The 26500-nt window shown below is 38.2% G+C and overlaps 2 protein-coding genes and 3 long non-coding RNA genes across 9 annotated transcripts; 3 read left to right on the forward strand and 2 right to left on the reverse strand.

Moving 5' to 3' along the window:
- Positions 1-6: 6 nt before the first annotated feature.
- LOC108066838 (guanine nucleotide-binding protein subunit beta-like protein 1) lies at positions 7-1929 on the reverse strand. Its single transcript, XM_017155527.3, has 3 exons — positions 1711-1929; positions 704-1217; positions 7-647 (listed from the first exon to the last, which is right to left on the reverse strand). Exons 1-3 carry the CDS (start codon positions 1846-1848, stop codon positions 328-330), a joined length of 972 nt encoding a protein of 323 aa, XP_017011016.2. The 5' UTR covers positions 1849-1929; the 3' UTR covers positions 7-327.
- A 14150-nt stretch (positions 1930-16079) lies between these two features.
- On the reverse strand, positions 16080-16579 carry LOC138912671 (uncharacterized). The gene is made up of 2 exons (XR_011418232.1): positions 16215-16579; positions 16080-16128 (listed from the first exon to the last, which is right to left on the reverse strand). It is a non-coding gene; the product is annotated as an uncharacterized lncRNA (long non-coding RNA).
- Positions 16580-19032: 2453 nt separating this feature from the next.
- On the forward strand, positions 19033-20463 carry LOC123002539 (uncharacterized). 4 transcript variants are annotated; one of them, XR_011418108.1, is made up of 5 exons: positions 19033-19099; positions 19161-19232; positions 19434-19603; positions 19658-20234; positions 20288-20463. XR_011418108.1 is itself a non-coding variant. In XM_070213631.1 (5 exons), exons 1-4 carry the CDS (start codon positions 19048-19050, stop codon positions 19799-19801), a joined length of 438 nt encoding a protein of 145 aa, XP_070069732.1. In that variant the 5' UTR covers positions 19033-19047; the 3' UTR covers positions 19802-19812; positions 19886-20463. The 4 variants fall into 4 exon arrangements, 3 of the variants coding, with proteins under 3 accessions (XP_070069732.1, XP_070069731.1, XP_070069730.1); XM_070213631.1 differs by having other exon boundaries at positions 19658-19812; positions 19886-20463; XM_070213630.1 differs by having other exon boundaries at positions 19658-19812.
- A 298-nt stretch (positions 20464-20761) lies between these two features.
- On the forward strand, positions 20762-22535 carry LOC138912562 (uncharacterized). Of its 2 annotated transcripts, XR_011418110.1 has the most exons (4): positions 20762-21403; positions 21464-21648; positions 21863-21938; positions 22382-22535. It is a non-coding gene; the product is annotated as an uncharacterized lncRNA (long non-coding RNA). The 2 variants fall into 2 exon arrangements; XR_011418109.1 differs by having other exon boundaries at positions 20850-21648.
- Positions 22536-24869: 2334 nt separating this feature from the next.
- Positions 24870-26373, forward strand: LOC138912763 (uncharacterized). Its single transcript, XR_011418321.1, has 3 exons — positions 24870-25223; positions 25279-25353; positions 26205-26373. It is a non-coding gene; the product is annotated as an uncharacterized lncRNA (long non-coding RNA).
- The last annotated feature ends 127 nt before the right edge of the window (positions 26374-26500 follow it).

Here is a 26500-nt window from a genome sequence, read left to right on the forward strand (position 1 = left end):
GAAACGTTTGTTGTTATTGGTTGGGAATACGCCAAGTCCGGCTATATTTTCATATAAACTTTAATAAGAAACTTCAATAAAATGTATGGCTTTTCTTCAAGGAGCTCCAAAAGTAAGTTATTTATACCTAATATTATCAAATCTAGCTGCAGGCACCTAAGATATGTAAAACCTTCAATTGGCTTAGAACATAAACAAATTCAGTAAATATTTCAGAAACGATGCAAAGGTCGTTAAAAAAATACTTGTACAAGTAAAGCTATTTCAAGAGGATTTCTGAACAGTCAGGGGATGCAGACATCGTAACACTTAAGACTAGATCATGGCTCAGTTGTAGAGGTCCCACAGGGATATCTGGCTGTCCATGCCTGCGGCCGCCATGATGGGAGCCCGCCACATGGCCACCGGTTGGCTGGAGTAGGCCAGGTCCATTACTCCGCCATTCTTATGCTGCGTCAGCACGGCCAGCGGCCGGAGGCTCTTCCACGAGAAGATCCGGATGCGTCCGTCCCAGCCGGCACTGGCGAACACCTTCTGATCGGACCGAATTCGCACGCAATTCACCCCCGCATTTTTAATGCTCAGCTCCGAGCCGCGCTGCAATTGCATCGAAGGTCTTTGGTAGCTGAAGCTAATCAGTTTTTCAGCTGTAAATAAGATTTATTAATAGGTTAAATATATTTAGACTCAAACTCCCACTTACTTGGACCCCCCACAATGCCGCGATTCGTGACCGGATCATAGTCCACGGTCGTGGCATCCTGGGCCAGCTCCAGCACATCCACAATGACGCCCGAGCTGATGTCCCAGGTGAGGAAGTGCCCCGACTCGTAGCCGGCCAGCAGGAACAGCTGCGAGGCGCACTCGAAGGGCTTGAAGCAGGTGACACTGCCCAGCTTGGGCAGCTGCGGATCCTCTGGCACCAGCATCTGGGTGGGCGCCGCCGCATCCGTCACATGGAGCACCCCGATCGAGGACTCCTCGCAGGGATAGAAGAGCAGCTGCTCGTTGGTGTTGCTGGTGCCCGTGTGCAGGGCGGAGCGACAGAAGCCCAGGTGGTTGCCCGGAATGCTGCGCTCCTTCACGTAGCTGCTGCCGCCGATGGAGAACATGGTGATGGTGCCGCCCTTCTCCTGGGTCACCAGGCGATCGGGGGTGTGGTGCAGGCTGGTTATGGGGTCGGATCCCACCTCAAAGTGCAGGGCGGAGCGATTGGTCTGCAAGGGGATCAAGTAAGAGTTATTATTTATTGAATTCATAAAGAGAGTAAAAGGAATAATACAGTAGGTTATCAGGTATTTTGATTTTTTAGTATATAACATGAAACTAAATAATTATTTATGGGATACAAGATTATTTCCCTAGGAACTATTTCTTTAATGTATTTTGATCAAATTATTTGTTTGTTTAAATAAAATTTCTATCCTTTAGCTATCTCAAGAATGACATGTCGTAAACAAAATTTGTTCTTTGCCCCTAAGTATATTTAAATAAAACTTGGCACCTGAGTGTGATAATGCTATAAATATTACAAGAAAGTTGGATCAAGATCGGACTATAGACACGAGAATATATTCGATGGGATGGATAAGGAAGTACATACACCTAAATAATACAGGTATTTCATTTATTTAAACGAAACCAAATCTACGGTAGATTACTATTTAATGTCAAGGTGTCTTATCAATAGATAATGTAAAAAGGGCTCACCTGTAAATCCCAAAGGAAAACACTGCCTTTAATAGTGCCCGCCAACAAGCGCTCGTTCTCCTGAAAGCAAAGTGAATTTACTGCTCCCATGTCGGGCGATCGAAGGCTGAATACAGGATCTGGTGGTAGCACAGCCATATTTAGTTTTGTTTAAATTAATTAACTAAAATGAGTTTGTTTTTGTTTTGTCTCGTGGTGATTAGGGATGTGAAAAATATGTTGTGGCCACTTTTAGGTAATCGATAGGTCTATCAACAATCGGCAAGGTCCTGCCAACTTTTTGGTGCAGTGTTGGTAGGGCTGCCAACTTATCCCTGGGTCAAGGAATGGTGGTCACCCAGGGCAACGACCCGCAATTTTCAAATCTGGGGACAATTTTCTGGCGGGGACAACGGAGATTTGACTCAATGGCTTTAGGAAGAGGTAGAGAAAGAACAGAGCAAAGGAGTTTAAAGTCGAGGAAGGGCGTCTTCGCTGCTGCGCTGCATATTTGTTGTTAAATGTATAAGTTGAATATGAATAACATTAATGTTTTTTTGCAACGACTTTGTCGGTTGCCCAGCAAAGACCATAACAAATCAAGATATATATATCTATATTTTCCCCTGACATATCAAATAAAGCTGGTTTTAAAAAATATATTTTCGATAATTATCGGCTTTTGCTGTAGTTCCCTGCAAAAAACGCCAGAGGGCGCTGCATTTGGCGCGCTCAGCTCGCAATTCAAACGATTTGCCGCCAACAGCTGCGTGACCCAACACAAGACCCACAGCGAATGTTTTTCTCTTTCATTGGGCGTAGTAGCCTCTTGCGGAGAAAACGAGCTTAAAATTTTACAGCGAAAAATCATTAAGTCGCTAAATGCGCGGACTATTAAAAAACATAACGTGCACCGAAGGCTTACGCAGCTTTAATGGACTTTGTCAGCGGCCTCTCGTCTCTCATGTGGCCTAGACGCTAAGGCCCGAATCGTAAAAGACTTGTCAGCCGCGCGCTTTTGGCCAGATTGCGAGCGAAGAAAACGGCCCCAAAAAAGATATCTGTATATATATAGAGTCCGTTCTGCCGGCCGTCCGCAACAAAGATCGCAAAATAAACATGCCATAAGCTCGTTAATCAATGCTAAGTTGACAGTTTTAAGTGGTTTTAGCGAGCCAACACCAGCGCAAACGGCAAATAAGTCGGAGACTCCTGTTGTGCCGCAGGCTCAGCATGATTTACGGTCCCAAAAAAATGCGCTATATTTTAATTGAGTGCAAGAATTTATTTGAAATTTGAAGTTTTTCGTTTTCGGCTTTTGCCAAAAAAAAACATGACTTTGAAAGTGAGTTACCAAGTTCCCAAAGCTTGTTTATAAATAATTTTCAAATGTATCCCTTTTTATGTTAGGGGAATAATCCTTAAATAAGTTTTTCCGTCAGGACTAATGGCATCTTAATTCCAAAAAGTTGTTTAATCCATAAGGTTTAATTAAACAAATTTGCCTCTGAAATGAATATATGTTCAATTAAGTAATTGTTATAAAAGTCAAATAAAAATACACTTTAATAATTATTTGGTGTATGATATTTTTATCTTGCACCTTATTTTTGCCAGATAAAATGCCGCTTATACAAATTTCACAACTTGGCGATATGTTTTCCATTTCACAGGTGCTCACTTTCGGCACTCGAATGGCACTCTTCCGCAGTTGACTAGACAAGCAGTCGCAGTCCGTAATTCGATTTGGGTGCAACAAGTTAACACGTTTTTCCCTACCCTTACCCATAAACCCTACCCCTTTGGCCCCCATTCAGACGTCTGGTAAACAGTTGAAAATGCGGCTATAAGTTCATTTAACTGCGGAGCCAATCATAAAAAGGGTTCAAGCCCGTATGACCATTCCAGCTCATTTGCTTTCGACTCGGTTAATTCTTTTTGTCTCCCACAGGATAAAGGAGGAGTTGGGGGGAGGCGGAGGTAGCTGAACGACAAGTCCATAAATCTTTTCGCCACGGAACCAAAGGCACGGATACGAACACGAATACGAATCGGGGAAGTGAGGCGTTTAAACTATTTATGCATGTTGGGTAATCCATTTGAAATGGGTCAACGACTACAGCAACAACAACGGCAACGGGAACAACGAGCTCATAAAACTCCTTAAACGTTTCCAATAACCCAACCCAGTTCGAAGTTGAAAACATATTGGCTTGTTACCTTAATGAAGTCATAAATTTTCGCTATCGCATTCGGGGCATCTCGGCCAGAAAAGAGAGTCCCCAGTTCCACATTGGGGCTGCGAGTCGAGTCCCCGAGCTACAGGTTTCTAAGGAATTCCATTTCGGGATAGAACCTACTGCCCATATACCCAGTGTTTTGGCACACATACTCGTATGCGTCCATTGGCCGATAGTTAATCAGGCTTAGGCTGATATATGCTGACAGAGTCGGTCTCTGGTGTAGGCCGCCACTCTCAGAAAGGATGCGTCCTCTCATCCCGGAGGATGGGCATTGTATCCACATGGCTATCCCCTGCTGGGCGAGTATTCCGCGTATTTGCGAGGCGGGCCATGAAAATGAAGTTATCACGCGACAAACAATGTCTGCTCGGGCCCCTGCCACCAATAACTTTATATGGTTGTCATTATTAGTCGGAAATTAAATGGCCGCGGCCACAGAGGACGACACTTGGATGACTACCCGACTTATTTATGTGCTACCTTAATGGAGCTTCATCTACTCGAAATTGAGACGGCGATTTGTTCTGGGATCTGCGATCCTACTCCAGCTCGTGTTGAGTTTTTATTTCGCATTACTTTGCCATCCCCATGAATCACTCGATGGGGAAAAAGGTAGCAATGGGGTCTAGGTGCTGGTATTTTGATTCGAAGATCGCCAAGGTGAGATCGCCGGGCAGGAGACATTCCACAATCAGAGGTAAACGAAGGGAAGTGATTTATACAATGAAAGTATGTCATAAATATTTAGATTTTTATATTTAGACAAAGCCAAGTTCTGAAGTAGAAATTAATATTCTTAAAAAATATATAAAAATCACCCCACCCATTTAAAAACATTTGCTAACATTTATCAACACAATTTTCTTTCCCCTTTTGCTTTCTTTTGCCACAATGCCATAGAAAGTGATTGCCGCAACTGATGCAATCCACAACAGATTCCCAAAAATAAGTTGGAAACTCCGGCCGAGCGCAATCAATTAAAATATCGACGTCTATCAGCGTTATTATAAATCAAACGATAACATAAAATTGACACTAAAGGCGTTTCGACCATTTTTCATGCCGGCCAACGTCGCTGACGAGATTAAGGCCTCGGATATAGATATATGGCATCGCGAGCGCGGTGGCCAAACTTAGATGGAGTCACATTTTGGGGCACTCGAGCTCGCGCCTGAACTTTGCTACGTATTTATGCAAATTATCCGTTGCCGGACGGGAAAAACTGGTCCACAAAACGGCAACGCAAGGCGAAGTGCTCTCTGTAATTGATCAATTTCCGCCGAGCAGCCAGACCGGATCGAATCGCATCGCATTGGATCGATCGGCCAGCGAAGTGAGAAGTTGGCAGACCCGCAGGTTGCCCGAATTCGATTGGATCGGATAATGTGATGGCCACTTGATCTTCGGCTGATTTATGGAGCTCGGCGAGGGCTTGGCTAATGAAATGCCACTTTAGATAGCATATTTTGTGCCCGTTTTGTCTTAAGCCCACCACGTCCATTCCATATAGGGTCGAGATCGAATGGAGAGTTATGACACCTGGCGGAGGTGCACGGTGCACCCGCACCCACATAGCACATTCCACTTGATTGCCCCCGACCCTCGGAGCGGCAATCAGACGCACTCAGCAAAAGTGCCAATCAAGCGCAGGACATGCGGACAAAGGATGCGCTCGCCTGCCCATAATCCTGGGTGTGAATGTCGAGTAGATAGGGACAGTAGGATGGGGGCACTGGCATCGGACGTCGAACGACGGACGTCGGAGGGCCTGAAATCGAAACCTTGTCGCTGGGGTGTCAATAACATTGTCCGTGCGACTGCCTCCGGGCACGATTGTTGTCGTCGTTCTGCTCGTTGTTGCGGCCATCGATGATGTGAATGCGTTTTCAGCTCCATTGAACCGGCAGATGCGGCACAGTGGAGCCCAGATTCGGGTATCAAGTGTGCCTAGTCAACAAAAGTTTAAATTGAAAAGTCGTATTGGGTCTTCGTCATATGATAACTTTTTAGAGCCATCATCTGGAATATTAAGAAAAATAATTATTTTATTAAAGAGAATAATATTTGAAAGCTTTGAAATTCCACAATATAATAAATTGAAACCATAATTTATTTTTCATAGTAGAAACTAAACTTGCTCCACCGTTGACCAGAAATTCCAATTTAATTGCGTGAATCAAAGTTGTAAATCATTATGCTAAGTGCCCTTTAATGTCTCAAAATGCAGCTCATTTGCAAGTGCAGTTCCCGGGTTTCAGTGCCCAGTTCTCGGTTCCCAGTGCCCCAACGCATCCCAGGCATCCCATCCACAATATGGAGCTGGCCCCCGAGGGCAAATAATCATGTTTGGACTGACGAAGCAGGATGGAAAACGGGAGCGGCTTAAATTGCTACTGGCCAGGCCAACAGGCTGACATAACCAGGGGGTTGAGATGGGTTGGGCTTTCGCCTCCAAGAACTACTTTCAATTATCAATTATGAAGTTAATATCTTCTTCAGGCCGAGTCTGCAATTTGAATGCCAAGAGGTGTCACTAGCCAGTTAGTGGATAGCCACTAGAGTTAATGGTTCAATCAGCACTCTATTCGATCTGGGTATGAATGAAATTGCGGTTTTTAATGCCATTACCATTTCGGGACATAATGAACGGCGCTCGTTTAATTAAAACGCCGACTGAGCGACAGAAATCAATTTATCTGTGGCCCCAAACCAAATTGCGGTGCCAAAAGCCCGTCATCATGGGGCGAGGCCATCGCCATCAGCATCAGCATCTCATTGTGCATACGAGCATCGGTAATTGGGGACCTGGGCGCTGCGGCTGGTGCTGGGTGCCTCCTGCCATCCGATAAACACCTTAAATATGAGCCTGTTAATTACTGTAATTTTCAGCCAGCCCCCCGAATCGAAATGAGCCACTAAATGCGACGACAATCGCAACATTTGCCCCGTAGGAGCCCGGAGGATTAGGTGACCCAGTTCCGGAACCAATGCGACAGCTGTCTGTCTTTGCGGGGCATGCAACATCAATTATTCAGGGCCATCAAACTTTGGGCCAACCTGCCGAAAGTGCAAACAACTAAGCCCCGAAAGTTACACACAAGTCGCCGCATGAAATATTGACGGCAGTCGGCACGAAAAAATAAGTTAAAGAAAATTAAACCCGGGGAAAGTTATACTCTCATGAGAAGGGGTTTGAAAACTATAATATAGTAATAATATGTGATAATAGAATGACAAGTTTTAAGATTATATCTGCTACACTTTTACTTAATATGGTAATATGTATATATTTTTATTTACTTTAAAGTATTGTATGGCAGTTTCGCTGAGGAAATCAATCACATACATTTTTCACACATTTTTCCCTATTTCTGTAATCCATTATGCAAAGCTGTGGGAGTTTCACTACAGTATTGAGTAATCTTTGCTTCTCGATCAGAAGTCCTACAACTTCCTGTCCTGTGGGGACATGCAGAGAGCTGTAATATTTCATATTTGCAGCTAAAACACTCGTTACCCACTTTTAGAAACTATTTGTAACTGTCGTAAAGACGACCATGACTTTATCAGCCGGCTGTCATTGGGATGGCCATCGCCTAAGGGCATGAGAGCTTCGATGATAATTTATTTTGCCAGCTGTGTGTGGGCGATTATGCTGCTGCATGTTTGTTTCGAGCTGCAGTTGTTGCTGTTGCGGTTGCATGTTGCTGCTGCATGTGTTGAAACTTTGAAGTGCGTACACCCAAAAAAAAATGATCATAGAAACTAAACTATTTGTACATTAAAAGTAAACTATTGAGTGTCAAAAATTTCTCAATACTCTGAGTATTAACCTAATGACTTCGAAAGTGTTAAAATGATACTTTTGGAAAATGTCAAGATTAAACTAACGAGTATACAGTTTATACTCACCCAGTGTACTGAAAATTGGGCTGGTAGTTTATTTTGTATACTATTTAGTGTAAATGGTACGCTATGTGGTCTCAGTTTTATACTATTTTGTGTACATATTATACTAATTTCGGGTGCTGTAGTATACGTATTAAACTATTTATCTAGATTGTTAGTGTACATTTGAAACTATTTCGTATAATACCTATACGATTTCCCCGCTACCTGTAGTATACAATTTATACTATTTAGTTTTTTGTGGTATACAATTTAATCCCAATAAAATCCCAATAAAATCTCGTTGTATAATGTTTTTCTTTTATTATTATTCAATATATTATTTTATTATTATTTGATAAATATTCTTAAATTAAAATAATTTTAATCTTACATAGGTTATGGTATTCTTATTATAACATTTAACAGGGGGACCTTGAAAAACACTTATATTATTAATTTTTAAAGAATTTTCTTTTGCACCAACTTTATAGGCTTGATAATGTTCATCAAAACCCAAAATATCAAATTGATCACTTAAAATAAATAATTCTTCGTTATTATTAATTAAAATGTATCTTATTTTATGCAACTTCATTTTGCTTTGTTGTTAAGCAAAAATCATTTTTATATATTTTATATATTTATATTATATATTTTGCGCAATACAAACATATACGTTTGTAACTCCTTTTCGTGCGCAAAATACTTGTTTCCATGAAAATACATACATTTACGCACAATGCTTCTAAGTGTAGATAAACACAGCGCACTTTTTTCATTTCAACCCCTGTTTCCATGGAAACAAGTATTTTGCGCAACACATACATATGTACATATATGTTTGGAACTCCTTCGCGTGCGCAAAGCACTTGTTTTCATGGAAGCAAGGGGTGGGTTTTTTAGACAACAAATGAAAATGAAATATTGCACTTTTTATTTTAAAATAAATATTTTACTTACATCTTGACTCGGCACGAATTTCACAGGAATGCAGGACCAAACTCACACAGATGAATCATCATAATAATCACAAACGCGTCAAAAAACGCAAAATCTGGTATCACTTTTTGTGTTCCCATACTCCCTTTTGTCCTGGTTTTAAACCAAGGTATATGTACAAATAAACGCTATCATCCTAGTTTCACACCATAAAAAATAATTTTTCGGTCAGTATAAAATGTATGCTACAGGCCAATTGTCAGTTTGATTTTCGATTCTCTGAAAGTGAAACTTGGCCCATTAGCCGGACATTGGGGGTTCAAGTGATCCTTCTGCTTCTGCTCCATTGAAACATCCAGATCCAGGCCATTCCGGTGGCTCATTAAATGCTGCGGCTTGCAAATCAAACCGGTAGAGAAACAGGAATGGAAAACCATTGACTCCAAAAACCCAAACCGAACCCGGCCAGCCAACTATTTACGAGATAAAAGCACTTACGATTTCATTAGCCAACTGTGCAGCAAAACAAAATCACTGGCAAAAGATATATCGGTAAATTAATATTTGCCTGCCATCAGGTGACAGACGGTAGTAAAACGAAACTGGTCAACTGGTCCTCAACCTCTCGAGTTTCTCTCTCTATTTATACTTCCATTTCATCCATTTCAGCCTGGGAAGCCAAAAAGGAGTTGCTGCGAAAATGTGTGTCTCAAAATTTAGTACAGGCATTGGAGTTGGTTTGTGTTGAATGATTGCTGATTGATTGAGGAATAAACCGATTAAAAAATCAGGATTTCACCAGTGATTTCGAATCAATCTCTGTAGATTAAAACACTTGAAAACCTTTTGTATTATTATTATAAATATTTTTAAGTATTATTATTTTTATTTAATATATTTTTTTAGGTATATATTTACCTTAAAATTCAATTTGTAGATTTGCATCTCCTGAACAATAATTAAATAAAACACCAAGGAATTATTTAATTACTGTCTTTATTAGATTAATGCCAAATAATCTAAAGAACGTAAAAGTGTGTTAACATGGCGGATCAGTGACCGAAAAGTTACCTGTGCATCATCGTCTAATCTGCATACCCCCCGAGATCTCCCGAAGTCCCAGCCTTGGATGATTTTCCAATTAACTCGTCGCGAGTTGGGCACTGATCGCTTCAATGAACGCCTTCGATGGACGGCCAACTGCTGCATTGATTTGTCAAATTGACAGCAATAAATCCATCACAACCAGTTACAACTGACAGTTAATCATAAGCACCGCTGACAGGTGGGTCCCGGCCAGCCCCACCAGTCCCGAGCCACCTGAATGTGGGTAATGTATGCGGCTGCCAATCAGCCGATTGTCTTGATATATGCGCCCATTGACCAAGTCGGGCTTTTGGGCTCGGCCCAGTGCAAAATGTTGCACCAAATTAATTAAAACCCGCGAGCGGCTAGTGTAGCCACCCACCCAAAACCCAACCGCCGCACCACCGAACTGGGGAACCTCGGAACTTTGAAACCACCGTGGCGTGGTGTTAGTTGAGCTAAGTGAAACCACCCGACGGCGACGTGGGACGCCTCTAATACCCAAAGCCTAACCTTGTTCGCAACTGACACTTTGCTAAATGCCTACCCCGAGGCACCGTCGAATGGAACTGGAAAACCTAAAGATACCGACCCGATATGCTAAGTAGGGGTATCGCCTCGCTTCGCCCGGCACAATTTATTCAAAAGCATTAATTTTTATTTATAGCTTAAGTTTTCGCCGCTGCAATACAAGCCAAAATGATCTGGACTACGGGCTGCGGACAACTAAGCCGAGCCATGGGAAAATGAGCCGCAGTGCGGCTCTAATGACAGTTATTTATCAATTGGCATTTGCCAGGTGACCACCGGTGGTCTGCTGATTGTCACGGGAGACCGGGGTGCGAAGAAAAGTATGCTTCCCTATGCTGTCCGATAGCCAATCCGGTAGGCTGACTGCAATCATCTCAGGTCAGGGATGTCATACTGGAAAATATAAGATCCCTATCTTAACTTAATAGTCCCATGTAATTTATATTATAAAAGACATTGAAAAAACTATCAGAAAAATAAGTATATGACTTTAAATTTGCGACTGGCACTACTGATAACATTAAAACCGTTTAAATTATTTAGTATATTTTAAGAGTCATTTGCAAATTATTTATTAACATATGAAATTTTTTATAGCTTTAACATTTTGGCTACTGATTTGAGTGTGAAAAAGTTTTGTAAGCAATACAGTAAAGATACTCAATTTGAAATTCAGCAGGTGGGATTTTTATTAAAAATGGTAGGCGATCAACACACAAAATATTTATCACACAACAAATTCAAAGCATTAGGCCTCAAGGATACAAATTGGAAAAAATTAATTTAAAAGGAACGACTTTATGTATTTTTACTGTCGATTGTGTCACGAAATATATTTAATAATCTACTTTTAAAATGTTGTAATTGAATAATTAAATAATATTAATACAAAATCTTAAGCCGAATCTGCAAGCCTTAGTTAATGCACTGGCCGTCTAATCAAGGTCTTTCATTTGCAGTTAATTAGGCACACGCCACAGCGAAATATGCGGTGGCAAATGAATCTTGAAATCAAAGTCTTCATGTTGCCATTGACAAGTACAAATAAATGGAAATCGTTAAGACCAACCGGTTATCAGTGGGTTAAACCGAGCGTTAAGCGTAAGACAAATTTAGTTGCTGATTCGGGGCATTTACTCCGATCTCGAACTCCGATCTAGGACCCGATCTTACGCGTACTCCGTGCGTAATTAGCCGCGGCATCGGCGATTTATCATCGAAATGTGGCGGTCATAAACAAATGCGTCTGCGCCGGCGCCACTCGCTATTTCTAATGTCGTTTATTTTTCATTTTCAATATTCGGCTTTATTTGGCTTCGCTGGCTTTTCATTAAATATTAGCCACAATATTGAACGACGGCCGCAGGCGGCGCAGCAGGTGAAGATGTTTGCCCAGTTACCCACTATTCGGATTTGGATCCGAGCTCGGAGTTGCGCAAAGAGTTCCAGTCCGACAGAAATCAATAAAGTATTTCTGAGCTTGTGCAAGGTGCAGATGTCATGGGATCGGACAGCGCTGCATAATGATGTTATTCAATTGCACAGAACAGATAGTTTTGCGTAGTATGTGGGTGAGTATGGGCCCCGTCGCGAAATCACTTGATTATTACTTTGGGAAATGCATAATTACAAATGGTGAGCACAGGTAAACGTCAGTTATGCAGATGTCTGAGTTATTGACAGGGCATCTGCTTATGCAACTATAGTTCGATGTATGCAAAATATTCTGTAGATGGAATTATATCAAAAAGCTAAATATATTTTTAATTAAAATAATAACAATCCATTTTTTTACAATTTTTATACCCTTGCAGAGGGTATTATGATTTCAGTCAGAAGTTTGCAACGCAGTGAAGGAGACGTTTCCGACCCCATAAAGTATATATATTCTTGATCAGCATCACAAGACGAGTCGATCTGTCCGTCTGTCCGTCCGTCTGTCCGTCTGTCTGTTTCTACGCAAACTAGTCTCTCAGTTTTTGAGCTATCGGGACGAAACTTTCGCAAAAGTCTTCTTTCTATTGCAGGTAGTGTATGGGCACTTCCAAAAAAAAGTCCACCAAGCCAAAAACCTTGAAAGTTGAATAAATCATATTTTTACATGATTTTGCCCCGATATTAGTTTCTAATTAGTTGGATACTGAGCTTAACTACAAATTTGGAGTATAGTTTGATTATTTTTATGACAAACCCCACCAATATACGCAAAAATCAGTTTTTGGCTATTTTTTTGTTATTTTTTGGACCTGTCTTCTGTTGTAAATTTATCCTATAGGAATGCTAATATGTGACATTTTTCTGTACTGAATGCTTCATTCACATGCTAAACTATTAAGTTAAAAGCAAAACATCCAGCAATTGAGAGATAGAGGTAAAGAAATCCGCTTTACAAAACAGTCGGAAAAAATGTCCCGAGCGACATGTCCCGAGCGAATGTGGTTGAAACTGCATAAAAAAAAAACGGCAAAGAATTTTTGAGTGAAACCAAAAGCATTTCACAGCGACATGTTTGAACAACATTCTAAAAAAAATCGCATTCAAATATTCCATCAGAATTGGCTAATTTCTGGTGTTGTATGAACTTCCCCGAAATCCACTTCTATTTTTGTCCCGAGCGAATACGGCAGTTTTTTACCGATATCTTAAAAACTAAAAGTGGTACAAAATCAAGATTTTTACCAAAAATTGAGCTTGGGAAGTGTGAAAAGAAAAGCCCATAATTAAAATTAAAATCTATTGTTTTACAATTTTTTTTCAACTTTAAAGGTGTGCAAATGTCCCGAGCGACATTTTGGAAGTGCCCATATATGTCGGAACCGACCGGATCGGACAACTATATCTTCTAGCTCCCATAGGAAGGATCGGAAAAAAAAAACTTAAAAAAATTCTAGCTTCGGTGTTTTTTGAAATATTACCTTCTACTTTTGGGGATGTTATTTTTTAAATATTTCTGAATTTCGAATTAATTATGTAAAAAATCGGACGACTATATCATATAGCTGCCATAGGAACGATCGGAAAATTAATGAGAAATATTAGAAAATTGAACATTTTTGCGATTTGTTAATTAATAGGAATGATCTGCAAGGGTATATAAGCTTCGGCTGGCCTAAGCTAGCTTCCTTTCTTGTCTATTTTTGGTTTTAGTATGATAGTGATGTAAGAACCGGTATTAAGTATGAACAAACAAATATTAAATAATATTTAAGTATTTTTAAAGGATTTTTTAAAGTCTTAAAATTATTTAGCTTTTTACAGGTTCACAAATGTTGTTAGAGCTATTAATTAAAAATTAGATTTATGCAAATTGAACTTTATGACTCTGCTTTTCAAATGCCATAATACTTTAGTATCACGTGCTCGTGTTGGCCGCATTTCGCTTTGGACCGCAGTTCGATGGCTCTTTGAGTCATTCCATTCCAGGTCCAGTCAGGCCACGCCCCCGGCCAGGCGGCCGCCCCTTTCTGGGCCGAGCGACGTGTGCATAAATCTTGCACGCATATTTAAGTTGATGATGTTAAATGGCTGTACTAAAAATACGAAATATGCATGCCGTATGCAGGCAACAGTTTCATCCTGTCGCTCTGTGTGTGGAATGTGCCACGGCTCCACCCTGCACCACCCTGAGCCACCCTGCACCACCGTGCCCCAGCAACATGGCGACATTCATAAACCAAAACTGAGCCACAGCGGCTCCTCGAAAGCCAAAGGCAACTGCCTCGGAGCCCGTGGGTTTTTGGCCCGAAAGCCGAACGGCCAACAAAACGTTCTGGCCAAAAAGGAAACCGAGCTTACCAACAACAAGGGGGGACATTTTTGGGCTTTACCACACCGAAAATGCTATGCGCTGCCGAAAGGAAAATCGTTGATTTTGCTCAATAAGAATAGCCAGAAAATAAGAAAATAAAGAATTAATTTTTTTTAGATTTAAAAGATTAAAAATAGAATAGCATTTTCAATATATTTTTCTCATGGATAAACAATTTATTTTCGTAATGATTTGAAGTCAAAGATTACTCAATAAATAGTATTTAAATTTTAAATACTTTTCAAGAATTAAAATGCACCTCTTTAAATTAGTGCAAGGACTTTTTATAAGAGCATCGATTGGTTTTTCTCAGTCACCTTATAGTTTTTTTTCAATTTTTTTATTATTATTTCTTGGCATGTTTTCTTTTTGCTTAACGGCGGCAGATTTGAAAAGAATTTCTGCTCGCAAATGAAATTGTTTCCTGTTAAAAGCTAAAAAGCTAAAGAGAAGAGGGCAAGAAAACAAACTTCGCGGGGAGGGTGGGTAAATGACGAAGGACGGGGCCTGGAACATGGATATGGATATGGACGGCACCTGCCGTCGCAACGATTGATGAAATTAAAAGGTATAAATAAAAATCTTTTTAATGGTCTGGGATTTGGAACTTAATTTTTTAATTAAACAAGCCACCGACGAGGAGGCTGCCGCTGGCGAGATAGGGAACCCAGCCGAAGGAGGCTGGGACATTTATGCAAAGCAGAAGCCACTTGGCCACTTGTGTGGTCGGTCTGTCCACGGTCTGGTGGCCATGAAAAGGAGGAGTCCGAGTGGCGGAGGAGCACCATCAGCAGGTCCCATAATAACTGTGTTTGCCTTGGGCGCTGGCCAACACTTTTACTGCCCCGAGGAGTCGAGGGCCCTGGCCATTACATGTTAATCCCCCAGCACCGATGTCAAATGTCAGCACATGTGATTTGTCATCTTGAGCGGGAGGAACCTGGTCTGGTCCGGTGCGCCGAGGACCCTGCTTCGGTGGTCGCCTCCTTTACATTGTCGCCCCGAGGAACATTTGTCACCAGAGGCGGGGACCACCTATCTTGTTCTTGGCTGCCATTTACAAGTGCCTCCAACATGGCTAGGAATGTGCAATTGATATTCTACGAAATCGGGGGAGCAGGCCAATGACTATGATATATTCATTTCCCTCCACGGCAAAAAAATAGTACTCAGATTTCAGGGATTTTTGCAATGTGGTTAATTACACCCAAAAAAAAAACCGAAAGTTTACATTTAATGAGCGTTGTATTAAAAGTATACTACACAAAAAAATGATCATAGAAACTAAACTATTTCTACATTAAAAGTAAACTATTGAGTGTCAAAAATTTCTCGATACTCTGAGTATTAAGCTAATGGACTTCGAAAGTATAAAAATGAAACTTTCGAAGTTGTCAAGTTTAAACTAACGAGTATACAGTTTATACTCACTCAGTGTACTAAAATTTAGGCTGCTAGTTTATTTTGTATCCTATTTAGTATAATGCCAGTATAAATATTATACCCCGTATTAAAGAGACAAAATTCAAAAATTCACTCAGTGTACTAAAATTTAGGCTGCTAGTTTATTTTGTATCCTATTTAGTATAATGCCAGTATAAATATTATACCCCGTATTAAAGAGACAAAATTCAAAAAATGTTATTTTGTACTTTTCATATATTAATAAAAATATTTTTTACATTTTTATAAATTACTGAAGCTAATTTTTAATTTAACAAATAAACATAAATAAAATACATGTACAAAATATGTACGTTTGTATGCATATTTGGGCAAATGCAGCCGTTTTACCGCTTATGTCGCTGATCATCTCCAGAGTGAAGGCCGTCCAGATGAAAACCGAAGCTTGGTCGAGGACGCTGATATTGAAGTTAACATTGCGCTGGCCGCGGTCTGAAAAAATGCAAGCCAATTGCAAAATCCTTAGTTTGCCGGCATCTGGAGCGCAATTCAAGGTGGTGTCAGTAAAAAGAAAAGAATTTACTCATTAGTTATGCACTAAGACACAATTTTAATGTACTTACATTTCAAATAAGCCCAAAATAAGCAAATATTAAAATTTTCACAAGTAATTTTCACAAACAAACCTTAAACAGACCGCAGCGTCGTTTACAAAATACACTAATGTCAAACCATTAAAATACTAACGCGTCGAATAACACTGAAAAGCGGTAACACTTTTTCTGTTCGAAATGTCCAGGTTCCAAACCAGAGCATCCTGGCTTCACACCAGGAACGAAAACCGAAAACTTCGGTATAGAAATTAAACTCAGGACATAAACTTAACACTATTTAGTCTTAAAGCCTAGTACTCAGTACGACGAAAACTGCTAGCTAAGCATAGGAGTAAGCGAGAGGCAAATAGGTAGCTAACGCCTTTAGCCGGGGACTTTTTTCCACCGCGGTACTCAGTTGAGCTAAGGAAATAGTAAGGAAATACCAAAAAAATACTAGATTTAGCGGATGAATTCCGATGAACTACTTTAGCCGCGGCCCAAAGAATAAAAAAATTGATCTTTGGCTGTGTTTGTGCAGAAGCGGTGTGCCAATAACAATTTATAAATGGAAGGAAAACCACAAAAACCAATGGAAAACTGCCTGTAGGAGTTGCTGCAATACATATCGCCATTCCAACAGCGAATTTAAAGCTTGCGACCCAGGTCGGCTCAACGTTTTGTAATATTTTAAAATTGGCGCCAGCTAATTTGTTTGCTGAGAGTAAGACCATGCTACATGCATTGCGGGTGAACTCCGAAAACTTCTTACTCTTAGCAAGCAAATTAACTGGCGCCAATTTTGAAATATTACAAAATGATTAGCCGACCTAGGTCGCAAGCTTTAAATTTGCTGTTGGAATGAGGATATGTATTGCTACAACTCCTACAGGCAGTTTTCCATTGGTTTTTGGGGTTTTCATTCTATTTATAATATGTTATTGGCATACCGCTTCTGCACAAACACAGCCAAAGATCAAATTTTTTATTCTTTGGGCCGCGGCTAAAGGCGTTCATCAGAATTCATCCGCTAAATCTAGTATTTTAGTGGTATTTTCTTACTATTTCCTTAGCTCAACTGAGTACCGAGGTGGGAAAAAGTCCCCGGCTAAGGGCTTTAGCTACCTATTTGCCTCTCGCTTACTCCTATGCTTAGCTAGCAGTTTTCGTCGTACTGAGTACTAGGCTTTGGCTGTGTTTGTGCAGAAGCGGTATGCCAATAACATATTATAAGTAGAATGAAAACCCCAAAAACCAATGGAAAACTCCCTGTAGGAGTTGCAGCAATAAATATCCTCATTCCAACAGCAAATTTAAAGCTTGAGACCTAGGTCGGCTAATCATTTTGTAATATTTCAAAATTGGCGCCAGTTAATTTGCTTGCTGAGAGTAAGACCATTGCACATGCATTGCGGATGAACTCCGAAAACTTCGGTCACCCTAAAATATTAATATTTTTCGACTAGTAAAACTCTTAGCCGAACTGAGTACTAGGCTTTACTTAACACTATTGAGTCTGCTCCTTACATTATTTAGTTTTGAATTAATACTGACAGTTTGATACTAGCTGTACACCCAAAAAAAAAACCGAAAGTTTACATTTAATGAGCGTTGTATTAAAAGTATACTACAGCTCATAGGAACATAAGGGTGAAAAATTTTAAAATTTAATTTTTTTCAATTATAAAATATTTTGTTTTGTTAATTCATGCTGCTATTCTAGTCAAGTTTTCATTCGTGAAATCTGCAAGGGTATTAAAACTTCGGCTTGCCGAAGTTAGCTTCCGTCCTCGTTAATTAATTGAAATATAATAAGATAAAGAAAAGATCACTTACCGAATCTTCCCTTTATTTTTATTAAAATGCATATAGTGCGAATTATTATTCTTTTTAATTCGACGTCATTATTAAATGTTGAGGCTTGTACTGCGTAGTACTTTCTCATCCTATCCTGGATATCTTTTACAAGTTTTTTAAATGTTCTCTCCATACGTTCAGTGTTTGCGTGTGCAAAACTAGGTGTAATTAAATTTCTTCTCATTATTCTAGCGGATTTTTCATAAGCGAAAATTTGAGGTCTTATTTTAGCCTGTGTATATTCAAAATTTAATATTTCTGGCTCCGCTAATATAACATTCTTGTCCATAAATATTCCGCGTTGGGTTTGTCTTACGTAATCATCTAAAAATCGATGATTTGATATACCCGCCGAGCGCATGGAGTCATCAAGATGTTTGCGGTCAATTATGTGGGGCACACTGGTTATGTGGCGGAACCTCACATTGACGCTGTTATTATCAGTGATAAACGCCGCCAATTTGGATAATTTGCCATGATAATGAATCGCATCAATGGCGTTATTGTATTCCATTGCAACGTCTACTGTGGTCACTCCATGGGACTCCAGAACCTGTTAAGGATTAAATGTATTAAAAACGTGAACATTGTTCATTGAACATAAACAAATAAATACATAAATGTTGTTGAATCAGAAATAAAAATTATAGAATTAGACAGTCAAGGGGCAGCAATAGTAGGGAAACGATTTACCAATTTAGACAGGTTTTATGATCTACCAGTAGTTTCAACATGTTTAGGTATTTATTTTGCTAAAGATATGTCTATGCAAGAGGAAGAAAGATTTCCTTTAGAAAATTTAGAGTGCAAGGCCGTTGTTATTCCAGGGGAAAGTGGGATGGTTATTTTTCCCATGCTTCATTTTTATTAGGGAAGTTTAAAAAAATAAATATTAATGTCGTAGTTTATTGTTTTTGTGGATTTGTTTGTTTTGTCAGATGTGTCGGTTTCATTGGTTTTGTTAGTTTTTATTTATATTTTTTGAAGATAGAATAGAAGAACAGAAATGGCTACTCCTTCAAAAATCTCGAAGCGCAGTTTCACAGATTTTTCCTTTGGTATGTATAATCTCATTACGACCGAATTTGTTATGTAAAGTACATTCGTTTTCCATTTCAGACGAACCTTTCCAACAGCCGTCAGTGTGCACAAATTGTTGCGAAGTTAAGAAGCAAATCGCGGAAATAAATGGTAAAATGTTAAATTTTTTAACGTTAAATTTTGTTTTGCACTATAAACCTTACCAAATTTTTTTGTTTTTAAAAAATGTAAAATAATTTATATTTAATTTATATTATTTTTAAATAATGGTTTCAGTGATGTTTCTTTTCTTAAATATGTATATTTTTTCCTTGCTAAATGCTCTTATAATCAAATTTTAATTTCTTTTAGAAAAACTTGAGGAAATAATTCTTTCTCTTGCGGAACAAAAAATTATTGTTTCGCAACTGATGCGGCAACGAGTGGAAAACACAAACGTGGCGAAATGTTTCCCAATTAAAGACGAGGAGGCCCTAAATATAGTCAACCAAAATATTAATAGTTGTGCTAAGGATTCCTACGTAAGTCTTTTTTCTTTGAGATAAACATTATAGTGAAGTTTTCTTCCTATTTAGATAAAAGCCATGAGATCGTTGTTGCTGCCAGAAGGGGTTTTAAAAAACTTGCGGAGGATTCTCACAGATGAGTTTGTTGTGGGATTTAATGTTAAAGGCCTTTCTGGAAAAAAAAGCCGTAAACTCCTTTACACATTTCTATGATGCACTTCAAGGTAGGTTATTTTTATTACTGTATTTTTTATAATATACTTAGTTTCTTGATTCAATTTCAATCTATTTTTTTAGAATGCCATCTGTCTTTAATCCTATTTCTTTCAGTCTTTTTCTGCTTTTCACTTTTAAAACATGGTTTAATGTGAACAGGCTTGTATAACAAAAACTAAAAATATGTATTTAAACCCATGCAGAGGGAATTATAATTTAGTCCAGAAGTTTGTTACGCAGTAAAGGAGACCTTTTCAAACCTATAAAGTAAATCCATTTAACCATGTCCGTCTGTCTGTCGGTTCAAGTTTCAAAAGCGTGAAATAAGTCTACATTTAACTGTTGGTTATTCTTATTTTATATTTATGCTTTTCTAGTCACAATTTTATTCCTGAAAGCTGCAAGGGTATTAAAACTTTGGCTTGCCGAAGTTAGTTTCTGTTCTCATCTTATTTTAAAATACTAAAATCTTATTTTTTTTAGATATTTTTTCAGAATCTGGTAATGCAGAAATATTGATTCCCAAGGCAATTCAATTGCAAAAGAAACGATTTTTTAAGAATAAATCCAAATCAAATAATAACAAAAATGAGGCACTCAACAAAAACGTGTCAGCAGAGGAATTTGTTCAATAAATATAAATTAAAAAAATAGAAAAATTGTCTACTTATAATACAATAAATTAATTTAACAAAAAGTATTTTTTCTTGGGAAGTTTCATAGCATTCAGCTTTTTTGGTATTGAAAACACCAACCCCATTTCATACCCCTTTTCGCCACAAAAGGGTCCGATAGATGGTCCGATAGGTGGCCCCTTTTGTGGCGAAAAGGGGTATAATATGGGACCACCTATCGGTCCCTTTTGTGGCGAAAGGTAATGCAGAACTTCGCCATATGACCACCGCCTAGGACATGCCGTGGTAAAAGTGGATAGAAATTTACATTGCGGGTGGTATGAACGGGAGTTAAGCCTAGTACTCAGTACGACGAAAACTGCTAGCTAAGCATAGGAGTAAGCGAGAGGCAAATAGGTAGCTAACGCCTTTAGCCGGGGACTTTTTCCCCCTCGGTACTCAAGGCATTTTTCCACTATGCGGTTTTTTCGGTATTTTTGTGTATTTTCGATTGGCAACGCGATAGGCGGACGTGAGGTGTTTCCATTGGCAAACGCGTCTGAAAACAGCTGTTCTGCTATTTTCATTTGCGAGCTAAAATAAACAATGGATTTAAATAATTTGTTATTGATAATTGTAATCGCAGAACAGCATTTGAACAGCGTGGAAACATTGCTGCAATGATGAAAGCAATAACAACGTCCCTCGTTATGCTGCTTGAACATTTATTGCGGCAGAAAGCAAAAGGATCTGCTGCAGAAGAAGTTCATATACACTCATAAAAATTAATTTCTAAATTTTGGAAATCTCGCCATTGAATCGGCCTACCTTTGAAAATAGAAAAAAAATTTCTTGTTATTAGAAAATTGGCCTTTGAATACAGAAAACCTTTCTTGATGGAAAAAATTCAAGAAAGAATTTTTCTTAAAAATAGAAAAATGAAAATCTCATATGTCTGTTTTGCCGTCGCAGCCAAAACATTTTTGTACGTATTTTAGGACAAAATCACCTTTGAATATATGAATGAAATGACCCTAGAATATAGGAAAGTAGCCATTGACTTCCTTCGGCTGCCGAATGTTAACGACAAGAAAAACGAAGTGGGACGAAGGGCCTACCCGGCTACCGACTTCTCTGATCCCCCGAGCGTCAGTTGTGAAAAAAATTCGTGAGTGATGGACGTGATTTTCAAGCGGATAAGAGGTTAAGCCTTTTTCCAAATATTCAAAGGTATGTAAATATATAATTTTTTGTATAGCGGGCGTACAATTGTATGTATGTAATTAAAGGATAAATTTCAAATCTCTTTACCAAGCGTATACCAATTTAGTTGAATGGTTTTTTAGCTAAGAGCTACGTACATACATACATTTGTATATAAATCTGTGGGTGTAGAGTTCTATAATAACTTTATCTTATTACTCGCATTTTATTTATTTTTCAGAGTGAAAATACCTGCAGTTGCATCAGCCAAATAATTTGTTTAGCGAAGCTGTAATTTTGTTTTAAAACATTCTAAGGTAAGAAAAATATGTTGTATTTGTTTGACATACTTATGTATGCATGTAAATATCTATGCATGTACGCGGCTCACCCGATCTGAAACCCGATTTTCAACCCTTTCATATTCTGCTCCTCTCTCTCGCTCGCTTGACCTACGCGTCGCGACGTTTCTCTCTACTCCTTCTTAAAATTGTCATGATCTGACCTGCTTACATTCGGTCTCCCTTCGCGCAAAGGACTGTATGTAAATATATATGTATGTATGTGGCTCTTTCTGAAATTAGATTTTCAACCCTTCCTTCTTCATTTTCTACCTGTCTTGCTCCTCTCTCGGTCGTCTGACCAACGTGTTTGTATTTTGGCTATTATTAACATTACATTATTATCTATTATCTAAAAACATCTATCTATTCTTATCTAAGAACAAATCATTGATATCCCAATAACTCTTTTTTTCCAGATGAGGAAAGCCGAAGAAAATAATTTTTTATGCCTGCAACTACATATTTGGTTATAATAATGTTTTCTTAAGTCAAAAATGTGTTATTTAAAATTGTTTAAATGTTCAGTGTTAAATGTTTTAAATTTAAATAAATAAAATATGCAAAAGAAAAAAACAAGTTACATTTTATTTTTAGGGTTTCAGTGTTAATATAAAACTTCCCTTCAAGAAATATTATTTCTTAAATCAAGAAATAAAATTTCTTGAAAGGAAATTTAAACAGGAAAGAAAGAATTTTTCTTGTTCAAAAGGTGCCTTTCTAAAAAACCCTTTCTTGTTTTAAGAAATTTAATTTCTTGAAACAAGAAACAAACCACCTTTGAAACAAGAATCGCCTTTCTTGTTTTAAGAAATATTTTTTCTTGTTTATATGGTGGCTTTCTAAAAAACCCTTTCTTGTTTTAAGAAATTTAATTTCTTAAAACAAGAAATATTTTTTCTGGTTTTAATGGTGCCTTTCAAAAAAACCATTTCTTGAAACAAAGGTGAGGTCGCCTTTGGCAAAAATTCAAGAAAGAATTTTCTAGATTTTAAGGAAATTCTTCGATTTTTTTTTATGAGTGTATATATATCTGAACAGTAAATTAAATAATTCTTTGACGCGACCCGCGACAGCAGTAGCTTCTGCGGCGGTAATAATATTTCCCGCTTCTTATCAGCCTCTTATCAGTTTCGTGTCCAGAAAAATGTCCATGCCTGGTTAATACTGCTTAAAAATACCACAAATTTCACTTTCTAGCCCTGTAACGCGACAATTTTCCACCCTCCCCTCCTCACCCCTCGCCTACAAGTTTTGTATGGGATTTGGTCGCGTTAAACGGTAAATGGATGCAAACGCGACGCGTCCATAATGAGCAGAGGGCATCAGTTGAGCTAAGGAAATAGTAAGAAAATACCAAATAAATACTAGATTTAGCGGATGAATTCCGATGAACGCCTTTAGCCGCCGACCAAAGAATAAAAAATTTGATCTTTGGCTGTGTTTGTGCAGAAGCGGTGTGCCAATAACAATTTAAATGGAAGGAAAACCACAAAAACCAATGGAAAACTGCCTGTAGGAGTTGCTGCAATACATATCGCCATTCCAACAGCGAATTTAAAGCTTGCGCCCAGGTCGGCTCAACGTTTTGTAATATTTTTAAATTGGCGCCAGCTAATTTGTTTGCTGAGAGTAAGACCATGCTACATGCATTGCGGATGAACTCCGAAAACTTCGGTCCCCCTAAAATATTAATATTTTTCGACTAGTAAAACTCTTAGCCGTACTGAGTACTAGGCTTAAGCATAGGAGTAAGCGAGAGGCAAATAGGTAGCTAAAGCCTTTAGCCGGGGCCTTTTTCCCACCTCGGTACTCAGTTGAGCTAAGGAAATAGTGAGAAAATACCACAAATATACTAGATTTAGCGGATGAATTCCGATGAACGCCTTTAGCTGCCGACCAAAGAATAAAAAATTTGATCTTTAAGGCTAGTACTCAGTACGACGAAAACTGCTAGCTAAGCATAGGAGTAAGCGAGAGGCAAATAGGTAGCTAAAGCCTTTAGCCGGGGCCTTTTCCCCCTTCGGTACTCAGTTGAGCTAAGGAAATAGTAAGAAAATACCAAATAAATACTAGATTTAGCGGATGAATTCCGATGAACGCCTTTAGCCGCCGACCAAAGAATAAAAAATTTGATCTTTGGCTATGTTTGTGCAGAAGCGGTGTGCCAATAACAATTTATAAATGGAAGGAAAACCACAAAAACCAATGGAAAACTGCCTGTAGGAGTTGCTGCAATACATATCGCCATTCCAACAGGGAATTTAAAGCTTGCGACCCAGGTCGCCTCAACGTATTGTAATATTTTAAAATTGGCGCCAGTTGATTTGTTTGTTGAGAGTAAGACCATGCTACATGCATTGCGGATGAACTCCGAAAACTTCGGTCTCACTAAAAGATTAATATTTTTCGACTAGTATTATTTTATTCTTTGGGCCGCGGCTAAAGGCGTTCATCAGAATTCATCCGCTAAATCTAGTATTTTAGTGGTATTTTCTTACTATTTCCTTAGCTCAACTGAGTACCGAGGTGGAAAAAAGTCCCCGGCTAAGGCCCTGTAGTTCTCAAGGGGGTCGGTGGCACTTTCGGGGTAGAAAAGGGATCGACCACCCAGTGGTCCCTTAAGGGTCAATAGGTGGCGTGTGTATTTTTTACAAGAGCAAAAGAGTTATCGGAGAGTGAACACTTCTATGTGAACACTTCTATATGAGTTAAAAAAATTGTAAAATGAAATTTTTGACAAGTATATAATGATTTTAATAACGAATACAACTTTATTTTGTTTATATAAAAAACAAATTTAAAAAAATTTAAAATAATAAAATAAAAACTTAATAATGAGATAAAATAAAATAATAAATGATAGAATTTTATTTCTTTTTATATTATTTATATTTAATAATGAGCAATTTAGCTGCAGCAATATTTTTAACAATAGCGGTGGTTCAGTAGCAAAACGTTTTCTTTCCTTCCATAACAAGCGGATTTTATTGGTGCTTAGATATATAAAATAAATATATAAGTACCTAATTTTATATACATAGAACTAAACAAAAATAATATTAGCGAATGTTTTTATTGCCATCGATTATACGATATCGGTAGTCGCAATATTAATCGTAACGGATTGCCATAACTACCCAACCCCGCTACCATCACTAACCCAACGTTTGCGCCAAATTTTGTAAACATTGTATTTAATTTGTCTTATTGTACATTTAAAGTGTTATATTTTGTTGTGATCTGAAGTGTCGTCAACAGGTGAGTAACACCATGAGTTGTGCAAGTGAAATACCTAATAATGTGTGATATTTAGCCATGAACAGCAACAGGCACATTCGTCGATTTGTTAAAGAGGAGAAGGAGAAATAGTGGTGCAAAGGACTCCTACGTAAGTCTTTTTTCTTTGATATAAATATTTTAGTGAAATAACAAAATCTTAAAACATGGTTTGATGTAAACAGGCTTGTATAACAAAATCTAAAAATATAAGGGGGATTCCCTAAACTGTTGAATTGCTGAATTGTTGAATTTTGGTCAGCTGTTAATCAGCTGTTCCATACAAAGTCAACTTTCAGAAATTTCAGCAATTCAACAGCCTCGGGGCTGATGAAAATTTTGTTGAATTGCTGAAAAGCCAAAGTTGTCACCTTTTTTTAAAAGTCGTGGCAACTCTGTAACATTTTAGTTTCACCAGTACGCATTATTTATTATAAAATCAACTTAGAAAGCATATTTGTGGTTCTTTTTACCTTGGTAATACTTTTAGACAGTAACTAGCAATAATAAATCAAATTTTACATGCTTTAAGTTTCGTGAAACTTTGCAACAAGTAACAGCTGTTTGAAAATTCAACAGGAACCATTTTGGGTCGTTCCCTTAATTGCTGAAATTATTTGTTGAATTTCCAACAATTCAGCAATTCAACAGTTTAGGGAATACCCCTATATATTTAAACCCATGCAGAATTATAATTTAGTCCAGAAGTTTGTTACGCAGTAAAGGAGACCTTTTCAAACCTATAAAGTAAATCCATTTAACCATGTCCGTCTGTCTGTCGGTTCAAGTTTCAAAAGCGTGAAATAAGTCTACATTTAACTGTTGGTTATTCTTATTTTATATTTATGCTTTTCTAGTCACAATTTTATTCCTGAAAGCTGCAAGGGTATTAAAACTTGGCTTGCCGAAGTTAGTTTCTGTTCTCATTTTATTTTAAAACACTAAAATCTTATTTTTTTTTAGATATTGTTTCAGAATCTGGTAATGCAGAAATATTGATTCCCAAGGCAATTCAATTGCAAAAGAAACGATTTTTTAAAAATAAATCCAAATCAAATAATAACAACAATGAGGCACTCAACAAAAACGTGTCAGCAGAGGAATTTGTTCAATAAATATAAATTAAAAAAATAGAAAATTGTCTACTTATAATACAATAAATTAATTTAACAAAAAGTATTTTTTCTTGGGAAGTTTCATAGCATTCAGCTTTTTTGGTATTGAAAACACCAACCCCATTTCATACCCCTTTTCGCCAC

Source organism: Drosophila takahashii, chromosome 2R, assembly GCF_030179915.1.
Source record: "Drosophila takahashii strain IR98-3 E-12201 chromosome 2R, DtakHiC1v2, whole genome shotgun sequence".
NCBI classification, from domain to species: Eukaryota; Metazoa; Arthropoda; class Insecta; order Diptera; family Drosophilidae; genus Drosophila; species Drosophila takahashii.